This window comes from Cetorhinus maximus, chromosome 17 (assembly GCF_964194155.1).
Source record: "Cetorhinus maximus chromosome 17, sCetMax3.hap1.1, whole genome shotgun sequence".
NCBI lineage: Eukaryota > Metazoa > Chordata > Chondrichthyes > Lamniformes > Cetorhinidae > Cetorhinus > Cetorhinus maximus.
Genome location: NC_135895.1, coordinates 1,589,162 through 1,612,400, shown reverse-complemented (window position 1 = coordinate 1,612,400; position 23,239 = coordinate 1,589,162). Strand labels below are relative to the sequence as shown.

Sequence of the window (23,239 nt, the reverse complement as noted above, 5' to 3'; positions counted from 1 at the left end):
TGGAGAGGGTGAGTGTGTGTTGGGTGAGTGGAGAGGGTGAGTGTGTATTGGGTGGTTGGAGAGGGTGAGTATGTGTTGGCTGAGTGGAGAGGGTGAGTGTGTGTTGGGTGAGTGGAGAGGGTGAGTGTGTGTTGGGTGAGTGGAGAGGGTGAGTGTGTGTTGGGTGAGTGGAGAGGGTGAGTGTGTGTTGGGTGAGTGGAGAGGGTGAGTGTGTGTTGGGTGAGTGGAGAGGGTGAGTGTATGTTGGGTGAGTGGAGAGGGTGAGTGTGTGTTGGGTGAGTGGAGAGGGTGAGTGTGTGTTGAGTGAGTGGAGAGGGTGAGTGTGTGTTTGGAGTTTGAGCAGGAGAGTCACATTGAGCCCCAGAAGGTGTGTGTGGATTGTGACGCTCGATCTGAAGGGGAACAGCATTACGTGGGAGGATGTGAGACGTTCAGAGACTATTTCTGCTCATAGTGTAGCAGTTTATAAAATCCTGTAGTATTTATCATAGAAAATGGGTTATAAATATCCCTGTATTAGTCTGTATGTCAGTCAGTACCTAGAGTATCACCTTGTGTTGTAAAACAGACTGTGGGATGGGTCACTGAGTTGGTGTTTAAAGGAGAAAGAGATTTCTATAAAAATGAGAATAATGTTTTGCTTTTCCAGTGTGAGCTGCTGCTGAGTTTGAGGTGAGATGATGGAGGGAGGAGAATAATTTTTCCCTCATTTGGGATCTTTACTTGTGTAATTTATTCACCTCCTATTGGCTGCTGTGATTCCCAATTGGTCTTTATCTCCCTATCACGTTGCAGCTAATGGGAGGCAGAGATTGAGGGTGGGGGTCGAAGGTCAGGAGCAGCAACTATTCCAAAATCCATAGATTTTATTTCTCTCCTGACAGGGATCTGATGCCAGGAGGAAGAGAAAATCGATGGAAAACCAACTCTGACCGGGAGATCATCATCTCATTGGCTCCCAGGACTGACTGATCAGCCAATCAGAACATCCGTCTGATGTAGCAAACAGCCAGGAAAAAACATCCGGAATCCTGTCCCCCAGAACATCTGCACCAACACTGGGAAAAACATCTGGAATCCTGTCCCCCAGAACATCTGCACCAACACTGGGAAAAACATCTGGAATCCTGTCCCCCAGAACATCCGCACCCAACACTGGGAAAAACATCTGGAATCCTGTCCCCCAGAACATCCACACCCAACACTGGGAAAAACATCCGGAATCCTGTCCCCCAGAACATCTGCACCCAACACTGGGAAAAACATCTGGAATCCTGTCCCCCAGAACATCTGCACCAACACTGGGAAAAACATCTGGAATCCTGTCCCCCAGAACATCCGCACCCAACACTGGGAAAAACATCCGGAATCCTGTCTCCCAGAACATCTGCACCAACACTGGGAAAAACATCTGGAATCCTGTCCCCCAGAACATCCACACCCAACACTGGGAAAAACAGCCGGAATCCTGTCTCCCAGAACATCTGCACCAACACTGGGAAAAACATCTGGAATCCTGTCCCCCAGAACATCCACACCCAACACTGGGAAAAACATCCGGAATCCTGTCCCCCAGAACATCCGCACCCAACACTGGGAAAAACAGCCGGAATCCTGTCCCCCAGAACATCTGCACCCAACACTGGGAAAAACATCTGGAATCCTATCCCCCAGAACATCCACACCCAACACTGGGAAAAACAGCCGGAATCCTGTCTCCCAGAACATCTGCACCAACACTGGGAAAAACATCTGGAATCCTGTCCCCCAGAACATCCACACCCAACACTGGGAAAAACATCCGGAATCCTGTCCCCCAGAACATCCGCACCCAACACTGGGAAAAACAGCCGGAATCCTGTCCCCCAGAACATCCACACCCAACACTGGGAAAAACATTTGGAATCCTGTCCCCCAGAACATCCACACCCAACACTGGGAAAAACAGCCGGAATAATAACAACTGATGTTCCCTCTGAACAAGAATCCAATCGGAGTGGAGATTTCCTGAATCACCCCAGATGGAGTAGGAGTCTCCCCCTCTGAGTGAGAATCCAATCGGAGTGGACACTCCCTGAATCACCGCCAGTCGGATCGGGATTCTCCCTCTCTGAGTAAGGCCCAGCTGGAGTGATGAGTTTGTTCACCTTGTTGTCTCTTCAGGCCCTATGGACGACCCTGTCTCTCGCCGGCCATCACTTCCCATCCTGGGGTCACTACGATCTGTGTAAGACTCAGGTTCACTGGGACCGGGGGGTGAGTTGGGATTACATGGCCTGTCAGCCTGAGGCTACTCTCCTCACCAGGTTCCTGAAGATCAGGTTGGATCCCCCAAACAGTACGTGTGGAGACACCCCTGAGATGTACTGCACGCTGGTGAGTAGAAATCTCTCTGAACCAGCCTCTGTTGTGTGAATGGACACTCACAGAATGGCCTTTCTCAAAGTGAATTCCCTCCAAATTCCTACATTGGATTTATTAACAGACCCATTGAGTACAAAAATTAGAAGTTGTGGTAAATCTTTATCAATCACTAGTTAGGACCGGCAGGAGAATTGTGTCCAAATCTGGGCTCCGCACTTTAGGAAGGATGTTGAGGCCTTGGAGAGGGTGCAGAGGAGATTTACTCCAGTGGGACCAGGGATGTGGGGCTTCAGTTAATGTGGAGAGACTGGAGAAGCTGGGATTGTTCTGCTTAGAGCAGAGAAGGTTAAGGGGAGATTTAATTGAGATGTTCAGAATTGTCAAACTTTTTAATAGCGCAAATAAAAAAATGTGTTTTTATGGCTCCCACCCTCCTCCCACCCCCACCCCATCAGCGCCCACCCTCCTCCCACCCCCACCCCATCAGCGCCCACCCTCCTCCCACTCCCACCCCATCAGCGCCCACCCTCCTCCCACCCCCACCCCATCAGCACCCACCCTCCTCCCACCCCCACCCCCACCCCATCAGCGCCCACCCTCCTCCCACCCCCACCCCATCAGCGCCCACCCTCCTCCCACCCCCACCCCATCAGCGCCCACCCTCCTCCCTCCCCCACCCCAGCAGTGCCCACCCTCCCCCCACCCCCACTTACATCAACGCCCACCCTCCCCCCACCCCCACTTACATCAGCGCCCACCCTCCTCCCACCCCCATCCCATCTGCGCCCACCCTCCTCCCACCCCCACCCCATCAGCGCCCACTCTCCTCCCACCCCCACCCCATCAGCGCCCACCCTCCTCCCACCCCCACCCCATCAGCGCCCACCCTCCTCCCACCCCCACCCCATCAGCGCCCACCCTCCTCCCACCCCCACCCCCACCCCATCAGCGCCCACCCTCCTCCCATCCCCACCCCATCAGCGCCCACCCTCCTCCCACCCCCACCCCAGCAGCGCCCACCCTCCTCCCACCCCCACCCCATCGGCGCCCACCCTCCTCCCACCCCCACCCCAGCAGCGCCCACCCTCCTCCCACCCCCACCCCAGCAGCGCCCACCCTCCTCCCACCCCCACCCCAGCAGTGCTGAGCCTTTCAGTGCGTGTTTCACACTGTCTGTCGTTATTCGGCCCATGTGAAATCGCGGCCAGGGGGCCAATCGCAGTCGACAATCGGCTCCCCAGCCCCTCCCGGACCCGCCAATCGCACCCGCCCACCCACCTGAACACTCTGCCCATGAATTATCCTCTCGCTGTGTGAATCATCTGCTCGGGATGACTCCTATCTCATTGTTCAAGGGAATACTCCTGATTTAATTATCAGCCATATGTTGTACCAATAATTAAGAATGTATAATTTATTGCAGAACATGTTGTTTATCAGAGGGAATTATTCTCTAAGTCAGTTAATGAACTGTTGTAAAAACAATCGCAGACTTTGAGGTAAATCTTCGAGCAGTTGCGTATCCCACTGTCGGAGCTGTGCCTGAAACGCTGACTAGATCCAGTGAGACCAGATTCAGTGTCACTGTGCCAACTTTACCAGCTCAGGGTGGTATACAGCACTTCCCTGACAATGAAATACTTTGTAATGTAGGAGACAGATCAGCCACTTTGTGCTCAGCAAGATCCCGCAAGCAGCAATGTGATAAGAACCAGACAAGCTGTGTCTAGTGATCTTGGTTAAGAGATGTTGGCCTCCTGCTGTCAGATTGGAGCTTAGTAGGTCAGTTAGTGCCTGAAAATCGTGCCTGAATTCACAGGCCGTTCTCTGGGAGTTTGCATTTTTTAATATGTAACACTTTTTTTTACACATTTACTTGCTCTCTCTTTCCCAATCTGTTCCATCTCCTAAACTTCTGTTCTCTGAGTCTGTCTGAGTGGGTGAGTGAGCCGGAAAGACTCCAGGGTGAGAACGCGTTCAGACTGTGACTGTAACACTGGTACAAAGAAACAAATAGCTGCACAGATGCTGTGGTGATATCGTGTACTGGGGTGCGGTGCTGGACGGGTTTCTGTTACTCCATCAGTAATCCAGGGAACAGGAGCTCCAATCTCACCATGAAGTTTGAGACTGGGCTGAGGGAGATACTGCAGTTTCTGCTGTTAGACCTGTCACATTGTTCACTGCCCTGTTACAACCTGATCTGAACAGACAGCACTTTTCAACAGAAACCCTGGGCCGAATTCGACACTAATCGGGCAGGCGGGCGCCCAACCCGATCGGACCTGAAATCGCGCGAGATGCCATCGGGCGAGTGTCCCAACACCATCCCGCGCCCGGGCGATATTTTGCTCAGCACGTGTGCGCAAAAGTTGGGAGCGTCCCCGCCGACAATTCTGAGGACGATTAAACCCATTAACGGCGCTATTGACTCCGATTTTTCGTGGTCCATCCACCCTCACTGGGGGACGGGCAAATCGGCCAGGAGGACTTTGCATTTTTCATCAAACCTCATCCAAGGGCCGGGGGGGCGGAGGGGACGGAGGGCCGGGGGGGGCGGAGGGGGCGGAGGGGGCGGGGGGGCGGAGGGGGCGGAGGGGTGAGATTTCCTTTATGAAATAAAATAAAAATAAAAACCCATGAGCTGCCGTTTTACCATCTAGATTTTCAGGTGCCTGATTCTGATGCTTAGACATTTTTTTCTGGCTTTTTGAAAAGTTATTTGCTGGGTCTGCAGCTCCTTGAGGCAATGCTGTGCCTTTTGGGATCTCTCTCTCTCTCAGCGCTGGCCCCATTCCCACAGAAATATCATCGCCCACCCTCTTCCCGCGCCCACCCCAGCAGTGCTGAGCCTTGCAGAGCGTCTGGGTGTTAATGGGCCAGTCAGTGTAACAGGGGAGCGGGGGCCAATCCCATCCAGCACCCCATTACCCAGCCAATCCCATCCGGCACCCCATTACCCAGCCAATCCCATCCGGCACCCCATTACCCAGCCAATCCCGCCCGGTACCCCATTACCCAGCCAATCCCGCCCGGTACCCCATTACCCAGCCAATCCCATCCGGCACCCCATTACCCAGCCAATCCCGCCCGGTACCCCATTACCCAGCCAATCCCGCCCGGTACCCCATTACCCAGCCAATCCCGCCCGGTACCCCATTACCCAGCCAATCTCGTCCGGTACCCCATTACCCAGCCAATCCTGTCCGGTACCCCATTTCCCAGCCAATCCCGGGCCAGCCAATCACACCCACTCACCCAGCTAAAATTTCAGACCCCTGACTGTCCCGTCTCCAGCACTGGCAGGAATTCAAAGATCAGGTTATCGATCAGGTCTCAATCTCTCCTTCCTTTCAGCTCTCACACACTCTCTCTCTCACACACTCTCTCTCTCTCACTCTCTCCCTCACACACTCTCTCTCACACCCTCTCTCTCTCACACACACTCTCTCACACTCTCTCTCTCACACACACACACTCCCTCACACACACACTCACACACACTCTCTCCTTCACACACACTCTCTCTCACACACACTCTCTCTCTCTCTCACACACACACTCTCTCCCTCACACACTCTCTCTCTCACACACTCTCTCTCACACTCTCTCTCTCTCTCACTCTCTCCCTCACACACTCTCTCTCACACTCTCTCTCTCTCACACACTCTCTCTCTCACACACACTCTCTCACACTCTCTCTCTCACACACACACACTCCCTCACACACACACTCACACACACTCTCTCCTTCACACACACTCTCTCTCACACACACACTCTCTCCCTCACACACTCTCTCTCACACTCTCTCTCTCTCACACACTCTCTCTCACACTCTCTCTCTCACACACTCTCTCTCACACACTCTCTCTCACACACACACTCTCTCTCACACACACTCTCACATGCACTCTCTCACACACATACAAACACACACTCTCTCTCTCACACACTCTCTCCTTCATACACACTCTCTCTCACACACCCACACACACTCTCTCTCTCTCACACACTCTCTCTCTCACACACTCTCTCACACACACACTCTCTCTCTCACACACACTCTCTCTCACACACACTCTCACATGCACTCTCTCACACACATACAAACACACACTCTCTCACACACTCTCTCCTTCATACACACTCTCTCTCACACACCCACACACACTCTCTCTCTCACACACACTCTCTCTCTCACACACACTCTCTCCCTCACACACACTCTCTCTCCCACATACACCCACTCTTTCTCACACATGCTCTCTCACACACATGCACACACTCTCGCTCACTCTGTCTCACACTCTCACTCTCACACACACACTTCCTCTCTCACACACTCTCTCTCGCACACACTCACTTGCACACTCTCACTCTCACACACACAAACGCACACACAGAGTAAGGAGATGAGACAGTCAGTCAGTCACTAACTGTTTAACAAAGGAGATTTCAGGAAAGAGAGATTCACTCTCCCAGCACTTCACAAAAATAGCAAAACCTCAATCAGATTAATTCATAAAATGAATGTTTGAGTCAAAATGAAGTGGGATAAATTTAATCCACTTCACATTTCAATGGATTTTATTTAAACTGTAAATTATATATAAGGAATGTTAGTATAATGGTTATGTTACTGGAATGGTAATCCAGAGACCGAGCTAATGATCCCGAGACATGGGTTCAAACCCCAGCACAGCAGCTGCAGGAATTTAAATTCAATTAATTCAGCAAATCCGGAATAGGAAACTAGTCTCAGTAATGGTGACCAGGAAACTACCGGATTGTTATCCCATCTTGTTCGCTAATTACCTTTAGAGAAGGAAATCTGCCCTCCTATCCCGGGCAGGCCTCTCTGTGATGTCAGGCCCACAGTCCATGTGGGTTTGGTCTGTGCTCTGGATGCCAAGCCCACTCAGCTTTCCAGAAGGCAGCTCACCACCACCTTCCCAAGGGCAGTCAAACAATCACCAGGACGTAGCTTGGCTGGTGGTGAGAAAGGCTCTCCCACTCAGATCCTTCCTATACACCAGGAGACTCACCCCCTCCGCACGCTGCCCTCGAGGTGGCTGTGGTGGGGAAGAGACCAATGTCCACCTCCTTGTGGAATGTGTGTTTACACAGAAGGTCTGGAGAGAGATGCAGTGGTTTTTGTCGAGGTTCAACCCGAGCAGTTCTGTGACAGAGGACTCTGTGCTCCACGGGCTGTTCCCAGGGACACACACCGAGAGAAACATCAACTGCAGCTGGAGGATCATCAACTCGGTGAAAGGCGCTCTTTTGGTCTGCCCGAAACTCGTTCCTCTTCCAGTGCAAAAAGTTGCTCCCAACCAAGTGTTGCAGCCTGGCACATTCTTAGGTCCTGTGGGCCTTTAGCCCCATTACTTTCCCAGTACTTTTTCTCTAGTGTTAGTTATTGTATTTATTTTACCCTCCTGCCCCATTTTGCCCCTTGATTATTTAGTATTTTTGGAATGCTATTAGTGTCTTCGACCGTGAAAACTGATGCAAAGTATTTATTCAACTCTGCTGCCATTTCCTGGTTCCCCATTATTATTCCCCCAGGCTCATTCTCTAAGGGGCCTATGTTCACCCCTCAGCCTCTCTCTTCCTTTCTATATATTTAAAGAAGTTCTTACTGTCTGTTTTTATATTACTTGCTAGTTTATCCTCAAAGTTTATTTTCTCCCTTTTTATTTTTTTTTGGTCATCTTTTGTTGGTTTTTAAAACTTTCCCAATCCTCTGTCTTACCATTAATCTTTGCCACACTGTATGTTTTTTCTTTCAATTTGATACTGTCCATAACTTCCTTGGTTAACTATGGTTGGTTTATCCCCTTCCTAGAATCTTTCTTCCTCACTGGGATATATCTTTGTTGAGAGTCATGAACTATTTTCCTAAACACCTGCCATTGTTCATCAACCATCTTTTCTGCTAAACTCCTTTCCCAGTCCATTCCAGCCAACTCTGCCCTCATTCCTTTGTAATTACCCTTATTTAAGTTTAGCACAGTTGTTTCCAACCCTGGTTGAATCCACAACATATTTTTCTAGGAAACTGTCCCGAATACACTCTATGAATTCTTGCTCATGTCTACCTCTGCCAATTTTATTTTCCCAATCTACAAGAAGATTAAAGTCACCCATGATTAATGTACTGCCTTTTTTACATGCCTTCATTATCTCCTGATTTATTCTCTGTTCTACAGTATAGCTACTGTTAGGGGGTGTATAGACTACTCCCCACCAGTGTCTTCTTCCCCTTGTTATTTCTCACCTCCACCCATATGGATTCTACAACTTCTAATCCAAGGTCATTTCTTGCTATTGTACTTATTCCATCTCGTACTAACAAAGCTACCTCACCACCTTTTCCTTCCTGCCCGTCCTTTCAAAAGGTCACATACCCCTGAATATTTAGTTCCCAGCTTTGATCTCCTTGTAACCATGTCTCCATAATGACTATAAGATCATGCCCATTAACCTCTATTTGTGCCGTTAATTCATTTATTTTGTTCTGTAAACCATGTGCATTTAAGTAAAGAGCCATTAATTTTGCTTTTTTACCATTTTTTCCCCCTTTGACCCTATTTGCTGCTGTTTTTTAATGTTTGTGCACTCTGTCCCTTCCTGTCACACTCTGGGTGTTGTTACCTCAGTAGCTGCCCTGCAAGTCTGCCATATCCTTTTGCTTTGTAAGCCTACATATCCCCTCTCCAGATGTACTGAAGCTTTGGACAGCTGCCATGGAGATGCAATGGGGAAAGGTCGCTGACTAAGACCTTTCAGCCACAGTGCACCGAGGGGCTGGGAATTGTATAGACCCCCTCGGGCTGTATGACTCACATTGAATGTATACAGTAAAGATTGAAGCACCTCAGAGTGCGACATGATCTGTGTAGAAAATTTGAATATCATTGCATTTTCTATAATAACTATTTTGAAATGTTTTGTAATGTCCTTTTAGATATTTTATGAATAAAGTATATTTTTGCAAAAAAAAAGAGGAATTGCTGGACTGAACAGAGTCACAGGAGTCAGCTGGTAAACTTGTAAAATAAGAAAACAGTTTTAAACAAGAAAAGATGAACTATATTACACTATACCTTCACCACAATTATACCTTTACAGGTGGATATAGATTCATAAGGGTAATATGGGTTACAAAAGCTATTTTATACTCTAATATTCACAGTAAGTGCACAGTCCATATAAACCATTATGTGACCTGTGATCCGACACACATTATGAAACAAAGTGACAGATGCCACTCCAAACAGATACTATGGATCTCTCCTCAACTCCTGTCACAACTGGTCTCACTTAACTCCATCTTTCTACCCAGGGTTTCCAACAACTCGCTTTGGAATCTACTCCCTAATGATGCTTCCTCTCAGACATCTTCAACAAGGGTCCACCTCCGAAGGTTTGAATACTTCTTCTGATGTTCTCCTCCTCTGGATACCCACATACATTCAGGCTCCACCCTCCACATACACTCTCAGGTTCCTGGCTGTTCCAAGCAGGACCCCAATGTTTCGCAGGCCCGTAGTAAGGAATCACTCACATTTGGATGCCTCCTCAGATCTTCTGGCTTCTTGCAAGTCCATTTTGCCTTGATTCTGCTCCCCGTGCTTTCTGCCTTTAATGGACCCCTTTCCTCTGCTCCTTACTTTAACTTCACTGAACAGGGTCTATTTCAGATTCCTGTCCTTGTCCTTTGACTCACCTGTCGTCTTGGGACCTTTTCTTGTTCCATTCCCTGTTTTTGGGACTTTTTTCTTTGCTCTTTGGAACCTGCTTCCTACAGTTCCCTCTCCTGTGTCCAACTTCTATTGGCACCTGCTTCCAACTGCACAAGAACTTATTTTCTGTTTCTCTGTGTGCCTCTGTGAACTCCTGTTGCTAGGCAACAGCACGGTTTTCCCTACTTTGCTTTAACTTCCCTAAACCACTTCAAGGGTCACAAAACCTCATTAAAATGCATCTATTTAAACAGAGTTTCAGGTCTGCTGGGCCCACTCTAAAGTGAAAACAAAATCCAGGTTCCACCTTTCTAACACACAAATAAAAATAATAAATTAATCTTAAACTTAAGTTTAAAGCTATAGCTTATTCCTATCACACATAAATGCACATATAACTTACATAAAACTAACTCTAGTTATAAGGCCATAGAACATAAGAGCAGAAGTAGGCCATTCGGCCCATCGAGTCTGCTCCGCCATTCAATGAGATCATGGTGGATCTGATAATTCTCAACTCCATTTTCCTGCCTTTTCCTCATAACCCTTGATTCCCTTACTGATTAAAATCTGTCTATCTCAGTCTTCAATATACTTAACAACCCAGCTTCTACAGCCCTTTATGGTAAAGAATTCCAAAGGTTGATTACCCCCTGAGAAAGGAAATTCCTCCTCGCCTCTGTTTTAAATGGGCGCCCCCTCACTCTGAGATTATGCAGTCTGGTCCGAGACTCTCCCACAAGGAGAAACGACCTCTCAGCATCTACCCTTTCAAGCCCCCTAATAATCCTATATGTTTCAATAAGGTCGCCTCTCATTCTTCTAAACTCCAATGAGTACAGGCCCAACCTACTCAACCTCTCCTCATAAGAAAATCCCTCCATACCCAGAATCAACCTAGTGAACCTTCTCTGGACTGCCTCCAATGCCAGTATATCTTTCCTTAGATAAGGGGACTAAAATTATTCACAGTATTCTAGGTGTGGTCCAACTAGCGCTTTATATGGTTTTAGCAAGACTTCCCTACTTTTATACTCCATTCCCTTTGAAATAAAGGCCAACATTCCATTTGCCTTCCCTATTACCTGTTGAACTTGTATGTTAGCTTTTTGGGATTCATGCACAAGGACCCCCAAATCCCTCTGTGCTGCAGCTTTCTGCAGTCTTTCTCCATTTAAATAATATTCAGCTCCTCTATTCTTCCTGCCAAAGTGCATAACCTCACATTTTCCCACATTATATTCAATTTGCCAAGTTTTTTCCCACTCACTTAACTTAGACTCCTTGTGTCATCCTCACCACTTGCCTTCCCACCTATTTTTGTGTCATCTGCAAACTTGGCGATAGTCATCAATGCTTATTGTAAATAATTGTGGCCCCAGCACTGATCCCTGTGGCACTCCACTATTTACAGGTTGCCATCCTGAAAATGCCCTCCTTATCCCAAATCTCTGTCCCCTATTACTTAGCCAACCCTCTATCCAAGCTAATATACCACCCCCAAAACCATGGGCTCTTATCTTATTAGGTAGAACATGTGTGGCACCTTATCAAACGCCAAAGTGTTAGTTCCTAACAACCACATATGATCAGGAGAGGGAAGGGTAGACTATTCCCCCCATCGTGCCAGCTCCACCATTCAATAAGAACATGGCTGATTTGATTGTGGACGTAACTCTACTTTCTGCCTGCCCCCCCCATTACCCATGATTCCCTCGACAATCAAACATCTGTCTAACTCAGCCTGGAATATATTCAATGACTCCGCCTCCACTGCTCCCTGTGGGAGAGAATTCCAGAGACTAACAACCTCTGGAAAAAAAATCACCCTCATCTCCGTCTTAAATGGGAGTTATTTTGAAACTGTTCTCCCGGTTCTAGATTCCTCCACAAGGGGAAACAACCTCTCTGCATCCACCCTGTCCAGTCCCCTCAGGATCTTATATGTTTCAATAAGATCTCCTCTCAATCTTCTAAGCTCCATTGGATACAGGCCCAACCTGTCCAGCCTTTCCTCACAGAATAACCCCTTCATCCCAGGAATCAATGTGGTGAACCATCTCTGTGCCCAGTTTCTGCCCTTTCACCCTTTGACCTCTAGAGGACCTCATGCCCAGAATTCATCCTTCCGCCCTGTTTGGTTAGAGGATGGTGGGAAAACTTCAACAGGTTGATAATCAGGAAAAGGAGATGGAATAATGTCTTGGCTCGCCCTCTCCCTCTGATATTTGCCGGATTTATTTTCAGTTACAACAACAACTTGCATTTGTATAGCACTTTTAATGTAGAGAAACATCGCAAAGTGATTCACAGCAATGTTATCGCACAAAATTGGCAGCGAGTCACAAAACGAGACATTAGGACAGGTGACCAAAAGCTCAGTCAAAGAGGGTTTTAAGGAGGAAAAAGAGAGAGAAGAACGATCCTGAGGAGACTGGAGAGGATTAGGGAGGGAATTGCAGAGCTAAGGGCCCAGGCACGGCCGCCAATGGTGGATCAGAGGATGTACGGGAGGTGAGAAATCTCGAAGGGATGTAGAGCTGGGACAGGTTAGCGAGTTAGGGAGGGGCAAGGAGAGATGGATTTGAAAACAGGAATTTTAAAATCTGGGTGCTGCCAGTGTGGGTCAGCGAGCAAAGGGGTGATGGGGGACATTGGGACTTGGTGCGAGTTGGTGGGAGGTCGAACAGGATTGTGTTAGAAAGTCAAGTCTGGATGTAACAAAGGCTTTCAGCAGCTGATGGACAATATCACAGAGATGGTGGGAGGTGGTCTTGGTGATGGAGAGAATGTAATTGTTTCTTTAGATCTTCCAGACCAAAAGGCGTCTGTTAATTCTCATCAATCTCAGTGTTGAAAGGAGAATATTCTGCTGAGTCACTGTAATCCCCGATTTGATTAATCTCTGGCATCAGCTCAAAGGATTCACATCCAATTCCATTTTAGTACCAATTGATTGATGGATTAGAGAGTTTCTCATGATACGAAAGGAAAACTGACTGTGACTGAACAAAACAATGAATCAGCCACATACTGAAGACTGTGAGCAGATTGGACACCTCACTGCAGGAGAGAGATGGGACACTGGGTACAGAGTGACACACTGTGTGGGGGAGAGAGAGAGAGAGATGGGACACTGGGTACAGAGTGACACACTGTGAGTGGGAGAGAGAGAGAGAGATGGGACACTGGGTACAGTGCGACACACTGTGAGTGGTAGAGAGAGAGAGAGAGATGGGATACTGGGTACAGTGTGACACACTGTGAATGAGAGAGAGAGAGAGATGGGACACTGGGTACAGTGCGACACACTGTGAGTGAGAGAGAGAGTGAGAGATGGGACACTGGGTACAGTGCGACACACTGTGAGTGAGAGAGAGAGAGAGAGAGATGGGACACTGGGTACAGTGTGACACACTGTGAGGGGGAGAGAGAGAGATGGGACACTGGGTAGAATGTGACACACTGTGAGGGGGAGAGAGAGAGAGATGGGACACTGGGTAAGGGGGAGAGAGAGAGAGATGAGACACTGGGTACAGTGCAACACACTGTGAGTGAGAGAGAGAGATGGGACACTGGGTACAGTGCGACACACTGTGAGTGGGAGAGAGATGGGATACTGGGTACAGAGTGACACACTGTGAAGGGGAGAGAGAGAGAGATGGGACACTGGGTAGAATGTGACACATTGTGAGGGAGAGAGAGAGAGATGGGACACTGGGTACAGTGCGACACACTGTGAGTGGGAGAGAGAGTGAGATGGGACACTAGGTACAGTGCAACACGCCTTGAGTGGGAGAGAGAGAAGTGGGAGACTGGGTACAGTGTCACACACTGTGAGTGGGAGAGAGAGAGAGAGAGATTGGACACTGGATACAGTGTGACACACTGTGAGTGGGAGGGAGAGGGAGAGATGGGACACTGGGTACAGTGTGACACACTGTGAGTGAGAGAGTGAGAGAGAGAGATGGGGCATTGGGTACAGTGTGACACACTGAGTGGGAGAGAAAGAGAGAGATGAGACACAGGATACAGTGCGATATACTGTGAATGGGGGAGAGAGAGAGAGAGCGATGACACACTGGATATAGAGTGACACACTGTGAGTGGGAGAGAGAGAGAGATGGGACACTGGGTACAGTGTGACACACTGTGAGTGGGAGAGAGAGAGAGATGGGACACTGGGTACAGTGTGACACACTGTGAGTGGGAGAGAGAGAGATGGGACACTGGGTACAGTGCAACACACTGTGAGTGAGAAAGAGAAAGAGATGGGACACTGGGTACAGTGTGACACACTGAGTGAGAGAGAGAGAGAGATGGGACAGTGGGTACAGTGTGACACACTGAGTGAGAGAGAGAGAGAGATGGGACAGTGGTTACAGTGTGATGCACTGTGTGGGGGAGAGAGAGAGTGATGAGCACTTGCAATAAGATAGATGAATTAACCGTGCAAATGGATGTAAACAGATACGACATGATTGCGATTACAGAGACATAATTACAGGGTGACCACGGCTGGGAGCTGAATACCCAAGGGTGCTCAATATTTAGGATGGAGAGACAAAAAGGAAAAGGAGGTGTGGTGGTGTTGTTAAGGATTAAATCAGTGTGATAATGAAGGAGAATATTAGATCAGAAAATTTAGGTGTAGAATCAGTCTGGGTGGAGCTAAGAAGCAACAAGGTGAAGAAAACATTAGTGGGAGTTTTCTATCACCCCCCAAACAGTAGTGATGAGGTAGGGGACAGACTTAAACAGGAAATTAGAGATGCAAGTAACAAGGGTGCTACAGTAATCATGGGTGAATTTAATCTACATGTAGACTGGGCAAACCAAATTAGCAAAAATACTGTAGCGGATGAATTCCTGGAATGTGTGTGAGACGGTTTTTTAGACGAGGACATCCTGGAACTGACTAGTGAACTGGCTACTCGAGATTTGGTTTTGTGCACTGGGAAGAGGTTAATTAATAATCTTGTTGTGATCGAATTCTTCATTAGGATGGAAAGTGAAGTTGTTTAATATGAAACTACAGTCTGAAACCTAAACAAAGGAAACTATGAAGTCATGAGTCGTGAGTTGGCTAAAATGGATTGGGAAACTTCATTAAAAAGAATGCTGGTGGAGGGACAATGGTTAATAGTTAAGGAACGAATGTATGGATTGCCACAGTTATACATTCCTTTCTGGCGTAAAAACACAACAGGAAAAGCGGCCCAACCAGGGCTAACAAAATAAATTAAGGATAGTATTAGATCCAGAGAAGTGTTATAAAAAGTTGCTAGAAAAAGTACCAAGCCTGAGGATTGGGAACAGTTTAGAATTCAGCAAAGGAGGACCTAGAGATTGATTAAGAGAGGAAAAATAGAGTATGAGAGCAAACTATCAAGGAACATAAAAATGGACAGTTAAAGCTTCTATAAGTATGTAAAAAGGAAAAGATTAGTGAAGACAAATGTAGGTCCCTTACAGTCCGAAATGGGGGAATTTATAACACAAAACAAGGAAATTGCAGAGCAATTAAACAACTACTTTAGTTCTGTCTTCACAGAGGAAACACAAATAACTTCCCAGAAATACTAGGGAATCAAGGGTCTAGTGAGGAGGAGGAATTGAAGGAAATTAGTATTATTAAAACAATAGTGCTGGAGAAATTAATGGGACTAAAAGCTGATAAATCCCCAGAGCCTGATAATCTACATCCCAGGGCACTAAAGGTGGTGGCCATGGAAATAGTGGATGTGTTAGTTGTCATCTTCCAAAATTCTGTAGCTTCTGGGTCAGTCCCGGCAAATTGGAGGGTGGAAAATGTAACCCACTATTTAAAAAAGGAGGGAGGGAGTAAACAGTGAATTACAGACCAGTTAGTCTAACATCAATAGTAGGGAAAATGCTAGAGTCTATTATAAAGGATGTGATAACAGGGACACTTAGAAAATATCAATGGGATTAGACAAAGTCACATGGATTTATGAAGGGAAATGATGTTTGACAAACCTACTGGAGTTTTTTGAGGATGTAACTAACAGAATAGATAAGGGAGAACCAGTAGATGTGGTGTATTTGGATTTTCAGAAAGCTTTTGATAAAGTCCCACATAAAAGGTTAGTGTGTAAAATTAAAGCACATGGGATTGGGGGTAATATATTGGCATGGATTGAGAATTGGTTAGCAGACAGGAAACAGAGAGTAAAAATAAATTAGTCTTTTTCGGAGTGGCAGTCAGTGACTAGTGGGGTACCACAGAGATCAGTGCTTGGGCCCCAGTTATTCACAATATATATCAATGATTTGGATGAGGGAACCAAATGTAATATTTCCAAGTTTGCCGATGACGCGAAACTTGGTGGGAATGTGAGCGATGAGGCAGGTGTTAAGAGGCTTCAAGATGATTTAGACAGGTTGAGTGAGTGAGCAAATACATGGCAGATGCAGTATAACATGGATAAGTGTGAAGTTATCCACAGCTGTAGGAAATCTGAATTGATAAATGTGAGGTTACCCATTTTAGTAGCAAAAACAGGAAGGCAGATTATTATCTGAATGGCTATAAATTGAGAGAGGGGAATGTGCAACAAGACCTGGGTGTCCTTGTACACCAGTCGCTGAAGGTAAGCATGCAGGTTCAGCAGGCAGTAAAGAAGGTAAATAGTATGTTGGCCTTCATAACCAGAGGATTCGAGTACAGGAACAGGGATGTCTTGCTGCAATTGTACAGGGCCTTGGTGAGACCACACCTGGAATATTGTGTGCAGTTTTGGTCTCCTTATCTGAGGAAGGATGTTCTTGCTATAGAGGGAGAGCAGCGAAGGTTTACCAGACTGATTTCTGGGATGGTGGGACTGACATATGAGGAGAGATTGAGTCGATTAGGATTATATTTGCTGGGGTTCAGAAGAATGAGGGGGGATCTCATAGAAACCTATAAAATTCTAACAGGACTAGACAGGGTAGATGCAGGAAGGATGTTCCCAATGGTGGGGGAGTCCAGAACCAGGGGTCACAGTCTGAGCATTTAGGACTGAGATGAGGAGAAATTTCTTCACCCAGAGAGTGGTGAGCCTGTGGAATTCGTTACCACAGAAAGTAGTTGAGACCAAAACATTGTATGTTTTCAAGAGGGAGTTAGATATAGCTCTTGGGGTGAAAGGGATCAAAGGATATGGGGAGAAAGCGGGAGCAGGCTACTGAGTTGGATGATCAGCCATGATCATAATGAATGGCGGAGCAGGCTCGAAGGGCCGAATGGCCTACTCCTGCTCCTAGTTTCTATGTTTCTATGTTTCTATGAAATGTATGAAGTTCTGACAGGGCTTTACAGACTGGATGTAGGGATGATGTTTCTCTGGCTGGGGATCTAGAACAAGGGTTCACAGTCTCAGGATACAGGATAGACCCTTTAGAACTGAGATGAGGAGAAACACCTTCACTCAGAGGGTGGCAAACCTGTGGAATTCTCTACCACAGAGGCTGTGGAGGCTGGGTCACTGAATATATTTAAGAAGGAAATAGATAGATTTCTGGACTCTAAAGGCGTAAAGGGGTATGGGGAGAGAGCGGGAGTATGGCATTGAGATAAAGGTTCAGCTTTGATCACATTGAATGGTAGAGCAGCCTCGAAGGGCCGAATGGCCTACTGCTACTCTTATTTTCTATGTGTTTTTTATATGTGTCAACCTTCTTCAGTGTTATTGGAGCTGCACTCATCCAGGCAAGTGGGGAGTATTCCATTACACTCCTGACTTGTGCCTTGTAGATGGTGGACAGGCTTTGGGGAGTCAGGAGGTGAGGTACTCACCACAGGATTCCCAGCCTCTGACCTGCTCTTGTAGCCACAGTATTTATATGGCTGGTCCAGTTCAGTTTCTGGTCAATGGTAACCCCCAGGATGTTGATAGTGGGGGATTCAGTGATGGTAATGCCATTGAACATCAAGGGGCGATGGTTAGATTCTCTCTTGTTAGAGATAGTCATTGTCCGGCACTTGTGTGGCACAAATGTTACTTGCCACTTGTCAGCCCAAGCCTGGATATTGTCCAGGTCTTGCTGCATTTGGACATGGGCTGCTTCAGTATCTGAGGAGTCACAAGTGGTGCTGAACATTGTGCAATCATCCCCACTTCTGACCTTATGATGGAAGGAAGGTCATTGATGAAGCAGCTGAAGATGGTTGGGCCAAGGACACTACCCTGAGGAACTCCTGCAGTGATGTCCTGGAGCTAAGCTGATTGATCGCTAACAACCACAACCATCTTCCTTTGTGCTCGGTATGACTCCAACCAGCGGAGAGTTTTCTACCTGATTCCCATTGACTCCAGTTTTTCTCGGACTCCTTGATGCCACACTCGGTCAAATGCAGCTTTGATGTCAAGGGCGGTCACTCTCACCTCACCTTCGGGAGTTCAGCTCTTTTGTCCATGTTTGAACCAAGGCTGTAATGAAATCAGGAGCTGAGTGGCCCTGGCGGAACCCAAACTGGGCATCAGTGAGCAGGTTATTGCTAAGCAGGTAACTTGATAGCATTGTTGATGACCCCTTCCATTACTTTACTGATGATGGAGAGTTGACTGATGGGGCAGTAATTGGCCGGGTTGGATTTGTCCTGCTTTTTGTGTACAGGACATACCTGGGCAATTTTCCACATAGCCGGGTAGATGCCAGTGTTGTAGCTGTACTGGAACAGCTTGGCTAGGGGCACAGCAAGTTCTGGAGCACAAGTGTTCAGTACTATTGCCGGAATATTGTCAGGGCCCATAGCCTTTGCAGTATCCAGTGCCTTCAGCTGTTTCTTGATATCACGTGAAGTGAATCAAATTGGCTGAAGACTGGCATCTGTGATGCTGGGGACCTCCAGAGTGGATCATCCACTCGGCACTTCTGGCTGAAGTTTGTTGCAAATGCTTAGCTCTGTCTATCACTTGCTGCTTATGCTGTTTGGCATGCAAGTAGTCCTGTGTTATAGCTTCACCAGGTTGACACCTCATTTTTAGGTACGCCTGGTGCTGCCCCTGGTATGTCCTCCTGCACTCTTCATTGAATCAGGGTTGATCCCCTGGCTTGATGGTAATGGTAGAGTGGGGGATATGCTGGGCCATGAGGTTACAGATTGTGGTTGAGTACAGTTCTGCTGCTGCTGATGGCCCACAGCACCTCATAAATGCCCAGTCTTGAGTTGCTAGATCTGTTCGGAATCTATCCCATTTAGCACGGTGGTAGTGCCACACGACACACTGGAGGGTATCCTCAATGTGAAGACGGGACTTTGTCTCCACAATGACTGTGCGGTGGTCACTCCTAACCATATTGTCATGGATAGATGCAACTGCGGCAGGTAGCTTGGTGAGGATGAGACACTGGGTACAGTGTGACACACTGTGAGTGGGAGAGAGAGAGAGATGAGACACTGGGTACAGTGTGACACACTGTGAGTGGGAGAGAGAGAGAGATGGGACACTGGGTACAGTGTGACACACTGTGAGTGGGAGAGAGAGAGGGATGGGACACTGGGTACAGTGTGACACACTGTGAGTGGGAGGGAGAGAGAGATGGGACACTGGGTACAGTGTGACACACTGTGAGTGGGAGGGAGAGAGAGATGAGACACTGGGTACAGTGTGACACACTGTGAGTGGGAGGGAGAAAGAGATGGGACACTGGGTACAGTGTGACACACTGTAAGCGGGAGAGAGAGAGATGAGACACTAGGTACAGTGCGACACACTGTGAGTGGGAGAGAGATGAGATACTGGGTACAGTGTGACACACTCTGAACGGGGACAGAGATCAGACACTGGGTACTGTGAGCAGGGATGTACAGCCTCAAAGGGAGGTGGAAGCAGGTTCAATAATAATTTTCAAAGAGGAATTGGATAAATACTTGAGGTGGAAAAGTTGCAGGACTGTGGGGAAAAAGGAGGGATTGGAATTAATTGAGAAACACTTTCAAAGAACCAGCAGAGGGATGATGGGTTGAATAGCCACCTTCTTAACTGCAGGATTTTATATGATTTCATCAGGGCCCAATGGGTTTAAAACGATTGTCCTGGATTTATTTCCCGGAGTGCTGACAAAGCCTCCCAGTTTCCTGTTTGTTGAGCAGTGTGTAAACAGTGTGCTGATGGATAAGAGACCTGTCCACTAAAACGGCAAGGCCTATCTCCTGCTCTGATACCACAAGTGCTATTTCAAACATAATCCACATCATTCTTCCTCTGCCAAATCTCATAACATTACATTTCCCCATAATAAACTGTATTGACCATTTCCCGGTATAAAACTGTATCGGCCATTTCTCTGTAATAAACTGTATCGGCCATTATCCCAGGTTAAACTCTATCGATCATTTCTCTGTATTAAACAATATCTGCAGTTTCCCCATATTAAACTGAATGGACCATTTCCCCATATTAACCTGGATCGATAATTTCCCTACATTAAACTGTATCAACCATTTCCACATGTTAAACTGTATCATCCATTTCCCCGAGTTAAACTGTATCATCCATTTCCACATATTAAACTGTATCGAGCATTTCCACATATTAAACTGTATCGAGCATTTCCACATATTGAACTGTATCGAGCATTTCCACATATTAAACTGTATCGAGCATTTCCACATATTAAACTGTATCGAGCATTTCTACATATTAAACTGTATCGAGCATTTCCACATATTAAACTGTATCGAGCATTTCCACATATTAAACTGTATCGAGCATTTCCACATATTAAACTGTATCGAGCATTTCCACATATTAAACTGTATCGAGCATTTCTACATATTAAACTGTATCGAGCATTTCCACATATTAAACTGTATCGAGCATTTCTACATATTAAACTGTATCGAGCATTTCCACATATTAAACTGTATCGAGCATTTCCGCATATTAAACTGTATTGAGCATTTCCACATATTAAACTGTATCGAGCATTTCCACATATTAAACGTATCGAGAATTTCCACATATTAAACTGTATCGAGCATTTCTACATATTAAACTGTATCGAGCATTTCTCTGCCCTCTAATTGGGTTTGTGCAGATCTTTTTGAATTTGTGTGTATTAATAGTCACCATTCGTCACTGCTCCCATTTTGGCACCAGCTGAAAATTTGGACACATTTTCTCCCTATAAATCATTTATTAAATTTAAATACTGCAGCCCCAACACTGCACCTTGTGACTGTCCCTGGTGACAGTCGGCCAACCTGATACCTCTCTATGTACCACTGCTCATTGTGTGTGAAGCAATTGTTCCCTGCTCCAGTTTAACACATTCCCTCTTCCCCACGGTCCTGCAGCTTGTGTGATAGTTGATTATCTGGGATTGGTAAAAGCTTTCCTGAATCTTTGATAGATAATATCCACCACCTCCTCTACGTACGCACTCAGTCACATCTTCTCAAGGACATTCAACTCATAAGTGAATCGTGACCTCCCATTGCCTTCAATTAACTCACATCTCACAAGATGCCACTGATCTGATCCCTCTGAATAACTTCCAAACACTTTCCCAAAGCTGGAAGTAAAATTTCTGTCTCTATGATTCGATGCTTCATTCTTGTTTCTTCCTAAATTCCAGAGACACATTTACTATTTTCCAATCCTCTGGGATTTGGCTCGAGTCTTGGGAACTCTGTAAAAGATCCATTGAAATCTCTGATATTTGTTGGAGCAGATTCCTTCAGAAGCCTGGGGTGAAAGGTGTCCTATTCAGGAGCCTCCTGTAACTCGAGCATCAACAACCTCCCAATCCACCCTCTCAATATATTCCCGTAAACCCCCTTCCCCAATTCAAGCATTTCTCCACCATTTCCTTTTGTAAAATAATAACTGGGAAATATCTCAGTACTTTTTATATTTGGGACGTGAATTCCCCATTGTCACCATAGTAACTGTGTAAATTCCCACTTCTCAGTCAATAACCACCTTTATTATAAAACAAAAACAGAATTACCTGGAAAAACTCAGCAAGTCTGGCAGCATCGGCGGAGAAGATATGCTGCAGTTCTGCCGAAGGGCCATGAGGGCTCGAAACGTTAACTGATTTCTTCTCCGCCGATGCTGCCAGACTTGCTGAGTTTTTCCAGGTAATTCTGTTTTTGTTTTGTTTTGGATTTCCAGCATCCGCAGTAGCTTTTAGCTTTTTGTTTTTACCACCTTTATTATGATTGGGTTATTTTGTGTCTGTCATGGTGTGGTACCTGCTGGGTGACAGAGTAATACGAGATGAGACAAGAATGGAATATTTCTGGTTGCCCAGTGTTGGTTTAATGGTTTCCCACATGAATCACTGGATAATAACAGACCCAGGGCCCACCCTGTTCACCATCTACTATCCTGGTAGTCACATGGTCCAATGAGAATGGAGTTATTGACCAATCACAGTAATCGATCTCTGTCGGTGAGTCTACAACACCCCCAGACATGAGGTGCGGGAAACCCCCAGTGGGGGTGGGGGGAGCTTTGGGAACCATAGGGCCAAAGTCACCTGTTCCTCCCAAACTCGCTCCACTCACCACACGTCAGGTCTCCAATTAGTCAGATACTGGAGCCCAAAATGTTATTTTCTGGGAGAAATCTCCCTCATCTCCATTTGAATGAATCAACACTAACAGCTTCCACCCTCTCCCTAGTGAACCTGTTTGATAGATTAATCACTCACTCACTGAAATACTGTTTCCCCAGGTTAGTTTTAAATTTCCCCGTCAAGCTCAGGCTGTGTTCTCTGGATGGACTGTTCTGGACACAGTGAGACAGCTGCTCATGGCCGACATTATCCAATCCCTTTAGATTCTACAAACAGCATCACATCACCTCTCAACCTTCTCTTCAGTGAGAATATTTCCAATTTATATAATCGCGCCTCCTTATCCAATCCCTCTCTCCTTTCAATCATTCCCATTCCTCTCTCAGTGTTAAGTGGCTTCTGTTGAGTCGCTTTGCTCAGTGAACATGGTTGCACGCCTATCTAATGGTGAGTGAGTTGGTAAACAAGATACTGCAGACACAGAGGCCAGTGTAAGATGAAGCACATGCTGTTTATTAACACAAGTAACAGAGCACTGACACAGTGTGTGCTTCTCCAACCAGACCCAATTCTAAACTACTGATTAA

At 46.6% G+C, this 23,239-nt stretch overlaps 1 protein-coding gene across 1 annotated transcript in view; it reads left to right on the top strand.

Annotated features, from left to right (window-relative positions):
- The first annotated feature begins 1,951 nt into the window (after positions 1–1,951).
- The window catches only part of LOC144692131 (netrin-G1-like), a 100,648-nt gene continuing 79,360 nt past the window's right edge, over positions 1,952–23,239 (top strand). The window contains exon 1 of the mRNA XM_078560629.1: positions 1,952–2,376. Coding sequence (XP_078416755.1) covers positions 2,134–2,376 — 243 coding nt within the window. The 5' untranslated portion in view covers positions 1,952–2,133. The remainder of the gene's footprint in view (positions 2,377–23,239) is intronic.